Consider the following 12764-nt stretch of genomic DNA (forward strand, 5'->3'; position numbering starts at 1 on the left):
GCTCTATCGAAATTCATGTTCGAAAACCCAGATGTCGTGAAGCTGATTACTTTAGACTTTACTTGCCAGAATCAAAAAAAAACAACTTTCAACTTAACTTTGACTTTAATACAAACAACTTGTGACTTCACTTGGACCTTTTAGACTTTTTAACTTGTAAAGACAAGGATATTCTGCAAAAGCCCAAAGATTAAACATTGTGTTTTAAAAAAAAAGAAAGTTTTGCAAGCAGGTGAAAAAGTTTAGGTGCAGGCTGTGTAGACCTACAAAATGTAGATGACGCCTCGGATTCTCACATTCGACTAAACAGACTCTGCTGTGGGCAACAAAAAACAGATGGCAACCTGCAAAAAAATCACAGATGATGGGAACTGTGTCAAAGGATAAACACACCACGACACACTTGATTATTTTGTCCTCAAATGTTATAAAGTTTATTTAAAAGTAATGAATACAAACTAAGTCAGTCATTATCTCTGTAAATTAACTATATTAAGTGTTACTTAGTTTAAAAATGAAACGATATGAAATGACATTAAATTTGGTAATGGGCGCATAATGACTTGTTTAAGATTTGAAACACAAAGTTTAGGACTTTGGCTTGACTTGGTTCTTCACCCTGGGCCTCATAGTCAAGAATTGAGACTTACACACTACATTACTTTCAAAGTCATCAGATTGCTGCACTGTTCACACTGCACAGCTTGTTGTCTTGTAATCGGGAATCTTGAAATTGTTATGGTTTGCGCACTACATGATCATCAGCAACAGGGGGTCACAAATTACAAGATATTTCACCAGGAAGAATCCCCAACAAGTCTGTCTGGTCTCCAAACAGACCAAACTACTAGTGACACGGGAAATTACATGATACCATGCGTGAGCTAGGATTTTTTTTCTACATCTTACCCCGTGTCTTGCGCTCTCATTGGCTGTAGCTGGTTGCCGCACTCATTGCCAGTCACACCCGGGTCACAACAATTTTCACACTACTGCGTCTGTAGAGACTGCAGGGAATTCATTGTCTGTGAGTGTGAGTATGTCCATCCCTCCTTTTTTAATCTTGTTCTTCAGAGCTGTTTATTGTCTGATACAGTGGGTGAGGAATGAGGCCCGTAGGAAGCTTGGAAAAGTGTCACAGGGTTTTTCCCTGTTGGTTTTCTATTGGTGCATTCAGGTCATGTGACAGGCTGTGGGGTCATGGTGTGCCACTGGAAGTGGGACAGAGAGGAATGGGGTGCGTGCATTTAAATATACATTCACATTTTTTTTCTTAGTTGCTATTGTGTCCACCCTCACAGTGGTTTTTACAATCACCGAGGCAGCCACAACAAAAGCTAAACACGGAGTGCAATAAAGGGAGAGTGGGAGGGAATAAAGAGAGAGAGAAGTGACATGTATTCATGATTATGATAATATGCTCTGTAGTGAATGAATAAGTGCTGACACAGTTAGTTTAGACTAGATTAATCGATTAGTTGAGCATAAACATTCACTTGTTCTACCTTGTGAAATGTGAAGATTTGCTGCTTTTCTATCTTTTATATAATTGTAAATTAAATACTTTGGAAATCACCTTTGATCATGGTCAAATTGTAACGTTCATTTTTCCCTTTTTTCTAACACCTTATTGACTATACTAGTAATCCATTAAGAAAAAAATAAAGTGACATGTACAGTGGATACAAAAAGTCTACACACACCTTTGAAAGTGGATTTAGACTTTTGGATGCCACTGTATGTTTGGCGCAAAGCCAATACAGCTTATCATCCAAAGAACACCATACTGACACCATGCCTCAAAGCATGATGCTACCACCACCATGCTTTGAGGCTGCTTTTTCTCAGTCGGGTCAGTGGCTGTTGTCAAGATAGATGGAATAATTAATAGCCCCAAATATCATGATATTTTGGCGCAAAACCTGTTGGCCTCTGTCAGAAAGCGGAAGATGAAGAGGAATTTCACATCCCAACATGACAGTGATCCAAAGCAGACATCCATCTGACCAAGGCATGGTTTCAGAAAAGAAGAAACAAAGTCTTAGAATGGCCCAGTCAGAGTCCAGACCTCAATCCAATCAAAGACTTGTGGAATGACCTAAAGAGAAATGTGCAGTGGATAACCCCTCGCAATCCGAAGGACCTGAACTTTTTTGCAAAGAAGAGTGGGATAAAATTCCAAAGTCTAGATGCGCAAGTTAATAGAGACTTATTCACAAAGACTTGCTTGTGTAATAAATGCAAAAGGTGCTTCCACAAAGTATTAGTTAGACTTTTGAGATGAGGATGTTGTCGGTCTGTTTTTTGTTTTTATTTTCCTGATAACTTTTTTTTCCCTCTGGATTTTCGTTTGTTGATAGGTGACATTAAAGATGGAAAAAGTCTGAAATTTATACACTTGTTATTTTTGTCTTTATATTTCAAAAACCATCAGTTTCATTAGGCTTTGTGTAGACTTTTTATATCCACTGTGTTCATGATTATGCTAAGATACAGTATAATGTGCTGAAAAGACTAGTCAATAAATCAGTTAGTCGATTGACAGAAAGTTTACTGTCAGAAGATTTGATAATGTTAAACTGGTGAAATAAATTTAACAGGGAAATATAACATACATTCACTGGTTTCAGCCTCTAAAATGTGAGGATATGCCGATTTGTATACATTTTGGGGTTTTGAGCCTTTGGTTGGATAAAACAAGTAATTTGAAGACACATACTTGGGCTCTTATAAATGTGATGGGAGATTTTTCACTTCTTTTGACATTTTATTGACCACACTATGATGGAATAAACAACAAATATATATACTGTATGCAAGAGTCTAAATGTTAATGGGAAAAAATTATTAGTTTTACCCCTACAATGAATCCCAAAATGAATACCACTTTGGATTTCAGGTTATGTGAAGAGCAAACAAAGTGATAGCTTTAGTTCAGGCACTGAAAGTAATAGTGTACACCTCTTTTTCAGGAGGCAGTTAAACAAAGCTAAATGTTTAATGTTATCTATAAGGATTTCTGCACGTGTACCCACACTTATGTGAAAAACCTTGTAAATATGATGTGAATATCTAGAAGAATGTAAACACAAAATAATAGACTTTCCCAGGGCAGTCATGTGAGGGCAGGTCTGTAAGATAAAGATCAAAGGGTCAAAGCCAATATGGGAACTTGAGAGAGAGTTATAATTCTTCTGCCAGGTTAATTGGCAGTGCCTGGTTTCTGTTGGTACATTTTTATCTCTCCAGCCGTTCTGCCTCCAGAGAAGGAAGGAAAGAAGGAAAAAAAGAGCAGGAGAGGAGGGTCAGGACACACAGAGACAAACTGTAAGGGGCTTATTTGTCACGCCATCTCTCCTTTGCACCACATCAATGTGATTGTCAGTAATTGCCTGCTCACTGCTTCGTCACAGTCAGCATTCAGATCGCTGCTTTCTCTTCCCTTTACCTCTTGTTCCCTCCATCTTCTGTCAGTCTTTATCTCTACCTCTGTCTCTCTTCCTATCCCACTGCCCCTGCCTTATCTGTGCCTTTCACTTTCTTCTTTCTGTCCATCCGTCTCCTCTTGTCTAACTCTCTTTCATACGTACACTGCGACTGTCCTGGACAGAAACTGGCTCAGTAATAGGTTTATACTTCCCAAAATATCTACAGACAGGTTCAACTGCTCTGTTTTTTCTCCCAGTGGGATAAAATGTGGAATGATCATGATGGATTTGCACTCGGGCGTAAAACTGCACTCACATACTCTGTCCTGTCCTGTTTTGGGCTGTGTATGCCTGATTCGGTTTTTATTTTTATTTATGGATTTTTCTGTCATGGTTTCAGCTAGGCTCCTTAGTTCCAATGAAGGGAACTCTTAATGCTTAAACATACAATGATGTGTTAGGCAGTGTGCTTCCACCTTTGTGATTTGTGGAAGGCCCTTTCCTGTTTAGATATGACAGTGTTCCCTGTGCACAAAACCAAATCTGTAAAGAAATGGCATTATAAGTTGTATGTTGAAGAACTTGACTGTCCTGCACCGGGCCCTGACCTCAACCCCGTCCAACCAATTTGGCATGAGTTGGATCGTGACTGCAAGCCAGCCCAACATCAGTGCCCAAACTCACTAAGGCCATGCTCAGACAGACATCAAACCCATTCATTAACTGGAATGGGACCACTCCTGTTGGTGCCAAAGCAAAGGGCTCCAGTAAAAAAAAAAATCCACAACAATGTCTTTGCCACTACACAGTGCTACATCATTCAGCAAGGCACTGCACTGGCCAGTCAAATAGTCCAAGAGCAAATTCCTGGTAGATTACTTTTTACTTTGACATTTGTAATGTCATTGCTCAATTTCTACTATTTACCTGGCAAATGTTGTAAAACATAAAAAGATTGTAGCTTTGATAGCTTTTTACTGGACTTTCTGGATTGTACCTCACGATCTCACCTTACCTGAAAAAAACACTCCTCCCACCAAGGCATCACTCTGCGTTTTTTTTTTTTCCTTTTTAAAAATTTTTTTTTATGTAAAACAGGGCTGTTTTCGATCAGAACACTAAACAGGAGCAAATCCCTGCAGCCAGGTTCTAAAATCTTGCAGAAACCCCATAAACAGGAAAGTGGAGGCTGCCATAGCAGCATATTAATTCCACTTATTCCATTGTTTTGAATGCAATTTTCAACAATGACATGCTATATCAGTGTAACACTCAGGTTTCCACGCATTTTTTGCCATGGAATGTATTGCTGTGATAAAGATAATACACTGCTACTCTAGTGTTTACTCTGTATTTTGGTCCCTCTTTTCCACAATTTTTCATCTTCCTCTATCTCCTTCTTGCAGTTGTCTCCTTCTCTTTCTGTCTGTTTCCACCCCCGTCTTTCTCTGAGCTACTATGTGCCTCTCATCTGACTGTGATTTCCATCGACCAAACAGTGCAATAGTTTTCTTGATGGCCGAACAGCCATTTGTCACCTCTTCTCTTCCCCTCTCCCTTCTCCTCTTGCCAGTGGTTAAACAGACAGAACGTCAGTCTTTGTGTCGTACAAAGAGGAGAGGAATTGCAGTCACTTCCCACGAAGAATGTACTGTCTTTATGGAGCACGGTTGCCTGGGGGAGGTCTGTGTGTGTGTGTGTGTGTGTGTGTGTGTGTGTGTGTGTGTGTGTGTGTGTGTGTGTGTGTGTGTGTGTGTGTGTGTGTGTGTGTGTGTGTGTGTGTGTGTGTGCGCTTGCACTTGCTTTAGTGTGCGGTCTGGAAGTGGCCATGGTAACCCGTAATCATTTTCCCAAAGTTCTCTGTGCCTGACATAAAAACCTAACACTGAAATAATTGGCTTTTTCTGAAGTTTAGCTCCAAACATTGATCCCTGCAGAGATAGAAGTCTCATTAAACAGTGGTAGTTGAGCCATCAGCCAACTGTTCATACAGAGTTTTTATTGATGTTCTGGTTTTACATCTGTCCTCTTAATAGTATTTTCTTTGTTCTGTTTTATTTTATTTATTGTACATATCTTTTCAACTCAATCAAATTGAAATTAATTGAGATATGTACCTTTGTTTTCAATTTGTTCACAGATAAGTTTGACATCTTTAAACCAGAATGTTCCTCATAACTCTGACAAGTCTGTGTGTATGTTTGAATAAACATCAATCCAAGCTTCATTACACATTTAACATTTTGGGGCACTTGAAATTTGTAGCTTTTAGAAGTTGCAATATTTACATCCGCCTGCTACTTTTATTGCCAATAGCCACTCTGCCACATCACATTTATCTATTTCGCCAATCTCTGCCCTGGCTGAAAACACTTTCACTTATCCTTATTTACTTGAAATTACATTTACTAACTGACACATCTGGGCTTCCGCAGTAGTAAAATTGAGTTATGAAGAGAGACATAAACAGAACAGTGTAAGAAGGAGATTGGGGAAGGAGAGAAAGAGAGAGATAGAGAGACAGAGAGAGGGAAAGAGACTGTTGGAGACAAGTGGGACAGGAGTCATTTCATCATCATGGAGAGAAAACATACAACCAGTGCAATAAAAGGCACCATGCTTCGATGTAGCAGTGATTTAGGCAGAAAGCTGAGACTGCTACAGCAGTGATAAAACAGAACCTGTTTACCATCAATGCAAAGAAAAGGCAAAAGTTTCCTGGCTGTCTCAGCTGCTTTTAAATGTGACAACATTTTTTTTAAAATTTTAACTTAACTTTTTAATTGATATGAACATCATTTATGTCCATAGGATACCCTACTTGAGTATAAGTAATATTTTCCATGTTGTTGTTTCACTTTTTTTTTTTTTTTTTTTTGTATCATTCACAGAAGTACAAATATTTCTTCCGGCATTAATTTACACAATGTGTGCTAGAGTAAAATGTATAGACTGATTTAATATATACAGTCCTGTTTGAAATTATTGACATCCCTGTATTTTAAGTACAGAATTTAGAATATCTTCAGAGATAAATGCAAATTAACCATTTTTGTATGATCAAAATATTTTAATATAATGTCCAAGGTTACTGAAGGTTACTTCCATGATTGTGAAAAATACAATCTTTGGCAACGATTGCAGCCTCAAAACGTTTCTTGTATCCATCTAGAAGCTTCTTGCACCTGTCTGCTGGTAGTTTCTGCCACTCTTGTGGCAGAAGTATAGTTTATGAGTGTGTGAAGATATTCAAAATGAGAGGCTCACTGTTTGAAAAATTGGACACCTGTGCTAGGAGATTGATAAATGCAATGCAATAATGCAATAAATAATAAAAGTTTAATGTAATAAATCAAAATACATGACAGTGCCTTTGACCAGAAAAGTCATTTAATCAGATTTAAAAAGAAAAGATCTTCTGTGAGTTGATTTCTGTGATTCTGAATTATGAACTACTTGTGAGCTCCGCTCCCATCCAAAAAAGGTCAAATATATGTTTGGAAATGAACTCTTCATTGACGGAAAGGGATAAAGAGAAGGGTTTCGTGGTTGCCAGGTGATGATACAGGCACTCTGTTGCCACGGTGAGGTGGGAGGGATCTGTCAGTGTGCTGGGCTGAGAAGGATCGGTGTATGTGTGGCCTCTACCCAAAGTGTTGAGGCTCTAGTTGTACATCGACATTGAGTAGTTTTATGAATAAACATTCCAGAATAAAGTATCATGAAGTGTTCACACGTTGAATAAAATGACAAATTTGAAGATAAACAGCATGATTAATGTAAAGCTGAACTGAAGCTGCTGAACTAATGATCATAAAAATTACAAAATAGATGATAAAAATCCCTTACTTTTCCCTCTGCCTCCCTCTTTCTCCTGTTCCGCTCCCTCCCTGTACCTCCCTTTCATCTCCTCCATCACTTTCCTCTCTTCCTGCCTCCTTTGTCCAGATGAGTAACAAGCGTTCCAACAGTTTCCGGAGGGCCATTCTGCAGGGGAGCAGGCAGCTCAAAGGCTGCAGTCTCAGAGATGAGGTCGGCCTGGGGCTCTCTCAACGGCTGGTCCGACACGTTGCCTATGAGACACTTCCCCGCGAGGTTGACCGCAAGTGGTACTTTGACAGCTATACCTACTGTCCCCCGCCGTTGCTCATCCTGGCTATCACCATTGCTGAGGTAAATTGTTTGTATGAACAGTATGAGCATGTTAGCGATTGAATAAACATTCATACCAACTGCAGCAGGCAGCAATCCAAATGTGTAGTGCATGCAAACCATACAACACAAAAGAGAAGATGAACTGTCCAATGTGATAGTAAATTAAACTGGCATTTACCTCAAAGATTGGCCTTTTCAGTTATGATACGATGTCCCTCTGTTTCACTCAATCCTGCTTATGGTTTAGTGCAGTAACACAGCAAGAAGCGATGTAGCAATGTACCACCAGGAGTTAGGAAAGAAGAGGTAGCTAGCTAACGTAAACATGGGTGTAAACAATGCCGGTTTCAAAATATTGAAAAAAAAAAAAAAAAGGGTTTCGCAAATATTTAGAGGATGGAAATTCTTTCACCACTTTTGCTCGGCCTCAAGGATGTGTGCAGTATATTTTGGTGAGAACACTCAATGTAAACACGAGTTTGTCACAAGAAAACTCCACAGGGTGCCTTTAAATTAGTAATAATATAAGTAACAGAAACTCTTTCATGATATATTGCAGTTGTCTTCAGAAACGTCAATTCTTAAAAATCATTATGTGCACAAATTACAAAAAGTTTTGTAGAGAGACTTCAGTCTGATATTTGATGTTTAGATAAGACAAACTACTTTAAAATAGTCAAGAAAATCTTAGAAGTTTGACAATGGCTTGTCGAGCCAAGGATTGATTTTACTCTCCCAGTTGATGTAAATTGACTAATAACTCTTGAATATGAATAAAGAAACAAATTCAAAGTCTGTGTTCAGCTTTCATCTGTTTACCAGATCAACTTGTTTTATGATTCTGAACATTATTTCATTGTACTCCTGTGGTGTGTATACTAATATAATCCCTCCTGAAATCACTCACCTCGTGTCCGTCCCTCTGTGCTCTCCCAGGTAGCCGTTTTCATGTACTACGGGTTCCAGCTGGACCGCGTGGTCCTTCAGGTGTCCAGCCCGTCATTCCTAAAGAGCCCCTTACCCTACCATCCCCAGCTACGAGCCCAGGCCTGGAGGTATCTCAGCTACAGTTTCATGCACACTGGGTGAGTTCACATCTTGCTATGTGATTTCTAATTACAAGCAATACATGCTGCTGCATTTCTTAAGGGCACAATTGAAGGCTTCTGTTACCCTGTCGGCATCTAAAATTTTAATGTTGGAAATGCCTTAATGACACATTTAACGTGACATGATCTGATCCACCAAAGTTTGTTCACGTCAGGATTTTGATCAAGGGGGAAAGAGTGTAGCACCACTGCGATTCAATAACATTGTAATAAACTAAAGTTAGAGATTCAGTGTATCTGTGATGCCTTGGGTGGTTTGGGTTAGTGGCATTTTAAAGACTGAAGTGAGCCAGAGCTTGTTACATAATAATTTCAATCACTGTGTGCATACAATGTGCAATTACCTTTCCGTGAAACACACTGAGCGAATGAGATTAATGAAAGGAGAATGAAGATCAGAAATAGGAGATGGGAGTGTGACATGCATTTTTCTAAAGAGTTCCTACTCAGTCACTGAGTCTTAGGATATAGTACAAAATATTTAGTAAATTCAGTGTATGTGAAGTCATACTTAAAGTATCACATTCTCAAACAAGCTATTATTGGATTATTGGTGTAATGTGTATACTGCAATGCTGCTGTCATATCGGAGCGTGGGGAACATTTATCTTCATAATCGCTCGCCTTTGCAAAAAGAAACCGAGATTCAAGTGACAGATAATTTAATAGAACTTCTTCAGCCTACATCTCCTCATCTCCCCTCTCTAGACTCTTTTATTATCAGTTCAGGTCAGGTCTTCCAGGTTTAATTACCCTTCTGGGTAAATGTAGTCTCAGGCAATAGTGAGTACTAATAAAAGGGTAATTTAATTAGGAGGTTCTGGGAAAAGACAGTAGCAGGGATGACAGTGTGAGGTGAAAAGACAAAGTAAAAAGGATGAATGGAGCGAGGTGGGATGTTTAACATGCACTGATCACACAGGAGCATACTGAAATGATTTAGGTCCCCTGGGGAAGTAGCTGTGTAAAAAAAGATACGTGGCAATGAAGCCAGTCTACATGGAAATTAGTACTGACATGGAAACATCAGTGACATGTTTCTAAAAACGTTTGCATGGTTCTATAATCATGTCATGTCTCTATGTGCTTAGTTGGTCTCACTAATGTGCTGATGTGTAAAAATACATTGTGTTTGAACGTGCCTCATCAAGTCTGATTGCTGTTTTGTTGAAATAGAACACGGCCTCATCACAAATTAAATCTCTCTGTGGTTTTGCTGCTGGTTTGGGCTGTTTAACATTCACCAGTTGGTACACGGGTCCAGCGAAGGTGGGGCAGATGCTGTACATGATAGCAAGTTCAAGAAATGAAACGACTATGAGGAAAAAAGCTCCATTTATAATAACTCCACCATAGGATTTTTAGATTTTTGTGCCAAAAGATGGTTTCTCTATGTTTTATGCACACAAACTGACCCCAGTACTGCCATTTATTTATAGAGTATTGATCATTGGTTCACCTGCTGGGTTTGTTAAAAAGTCACACTGAAGCACACGCAGTCACATTTTCCACTTCTCTGCATTCAAAGTCATACAAGGGGGTCGAGGGACAGCTAATGTGCATTGTACAACATGCATAATTAAAGTGTCCCATTCTTGTTATGTCATAGGAATAATGATCCTTTACTTATTGTCCAAATAAATTCATATTCCCTGTGTCACAATTGGTGTTCGGAGCAGTGAGGATCCAAGCGCAGACACACAGGCAGGTAGGCGCCGTGAGGATACTTTAATGAAGAAAACAATGCCTACAGGCAGACGGTTGGATAACCAGGCAGATGAACTGAAAGGCAGGCAGGCAAACTGGAACAAACAACAGGAGTCCTATCACGAGGAACACAAGGGAACACTCCAGGAACAAAAACAGACAAACCGACAAAGAATGAGGGGAACACAGAGACTAGATACACAAAGACGGTACGGGTAATTGGGAACAGGTGAAAGTGGTCGGCGCGGGGCAGGCAATCACAAAGACAGGAAACACGCAAGGGCAGGAAGTAAAATAACTATAGACACAAAAGATAAGCAATTTCAAAATAAAACAGAAAACAAAGAAAACATTGACAAGAAAAAAGCAAGCAAAAACCACAGAAGCCTGGAAGGACCTAACACCCTGGGTTTTAGAGGCAGAGTAACCCAAAGTAACTGCATTCATGTCACTCTGGAAAGAGTCCAAATGTTATGATTAGTGTAACATCAGAAATAATATTTCTGTCTTTATTTAGCTGTAACTCACTAAACAGTGACAGAAAACATTGGTGCCACAATGAAATGACCTTTAACAAAAGTCAAGCACAGGAATTAAACCCATAACACTGTTTGCTCCCTGATCAACTTATCCGTTAGTACGCACAGTTTTTTGATGTACTGCTCAGTACTCACTGCTCACATCATTAAAAGTGACACTGTCTTTTGAAAAGCTTTTGTGACTGAATGATAACACCGTTTCCAAATTTCACTTTTGTCTACACACTCTCTCATTCTCTTTGTCTCTCTCACACACACACACACACACACACACACACACACACATGCAGACACACAACGCGCACACATCTACAAACCATGTAATCCTGTCAACAGCTCAGCAGCATTGATCCTTCCCAAGTCTCAACACTAAAACAGAGTGTAAATATTGGCCCCAAAACATCCCTCAGTAGAGAATTATGCATGCAGAATCTCCCTCTCTATTTCCTCGCTCTCGCTCTCTGTCACACACACACACACACACACACACACACACACACACACACACACACACACACAAACAGTGTGTCTGTGGCAGCTGTGAAAGCCTCAGGAAGATTAACTTTGTGCACCATGAAACCATGAATCTAAACAGCAAAAAGCAGCAGTAAAACGTTTCTTTGTAGGATAGTATTGCAGTACAATCTGTGCTGATTGAATGTTGACACTTAGCACCTGATGTAGTTTTTATAATAGTTTAATATTTAGTATGTTTCTTCAATAATCTGCCTTTTTTTGAACGGTGGTCCAAAGACGTTTCACTGAGTTTAGGGCTTGAAGTGTGTAGTAAACTAAACCAGTGGTAAAGTTCAGCTGTAGTTTGGTGAGCCACTGATAAAAAAGGAAAAGGTCAAACAGTGCTTTTGTCGAGCGCCCTGAAAGACAATGTTCATCTGGTCACAATAGGAACTCTCATGGGTATCCACGGATCTGCCTGACAGTGGAGACCATCTCTCGCAGCCTCATTAGCAGTAAAGAAAGAGATAGCCGCTGTTATCTGGTGTAGAGTTGTCCTTGTGCATTTGGACAGGCCTCTCCCAGCTAATCAATATGACCCACTGTTTGTCCGATCACAGGAACAATCCTCTATGTTGGCATCGTAGTTGAGGTGGCTGACTAAACTAAATAGATTATTGGCCTTTTCTTGTTTTTTCCTGTCCATGTTGGGGGAATTGTGTGTGTGTGTGTGTGTGTGTGTGTGTGTGTGTGTGTGTGTGTGTGTGTGTGTGTGTGTGTGTGTGTGTGTGTGTGTGTGTGTGTGTGTGTGTGTGTGTGTGTGTGTGTGTGTGTGTGTGTGTGTGTGTGTGCTTTCCTGTTGTTGTTTTGTTCAGAATGTACCATCAGGATACACTGCATTCCCCAAATCAGTCCGTCAAACTGTCGAATGGAGGAAAAAGGAGGCTCCAGAAAGATTCATCTCTCTCTCTCTCTCTTTCTTTCTGTCATTTTTCTTTCAGCGAAACAGAGATGACAGTTTAATTCAGAAAGAGACAGAAAATAGAGGAAAGTGGTTCGAGTGAGTGAGAGACATTGATCAAGACCAAGAAAGTGATGGAAAGAAAGAGAGACAGAGAGGGCGGAGCATGCTAGCTGCTGTTCTTCTGGATTCTGCTGTGACATCTGAATGTGTCTGAGCTGCTGACTGAGGTTTGGCTGGAAGACTCTGTAGCCATGAAGGGCGCACAGAGTGTTTTTGTGTGTGTGTGTGCATATGTGTGTGTCTGTGTGTGTGAACAAGCTATCTCTCGCTTATAGTCATCCCACTGAAACACAAGCCGTGAGCAGATTTGGGTAAATTTGCAGCTGACACGCATGGCTTTTATCGT

At 39.9% G+C, this 12764-nt stretch overlaps 1 protein-coding gene across 2 annotated transcripts in view; it reads left to right on the plus strand.

Moving 5' to 3' along the window:
- The window catches only part of rhbdl3 (rhomboid, veinlet-like 3 (Drosophila)), a 60060-nt gene that overhangs the window by 33977 nt on the left and 13319 nt on the right, over positions 1-12764 (plus strand). For both annotated transcript variants that reach the window (XM_040146424.1, XM_040146425.1), the window contains 2 exons: positions 7377-7601; positions 8520-8668. In XM_040146424.1, coding sequence (XP_040002358.1) covers positions 7377-7601; positions 8520-8668 — 374 coding nt within the window. The remainder of the gene's footprint in view (positions 1-7376; positions 7602-8519; positions 8669-12764) is intronic.

This window comes from Xiphias gladius, chromosome 15, assembly GCF_016859285.1.
Source record: "Xiphias gladius isolate SHS-SW01 ecotype Sanya breed wild chromosome 15, ASM1685928v1, whole genome shotgun sequence".
NCBI lineage: Eukaryota > Metazoa > Chordata > Actinopteri > Istiophoriformes > Xiphiidae > Xiphias > Xiphias gladius.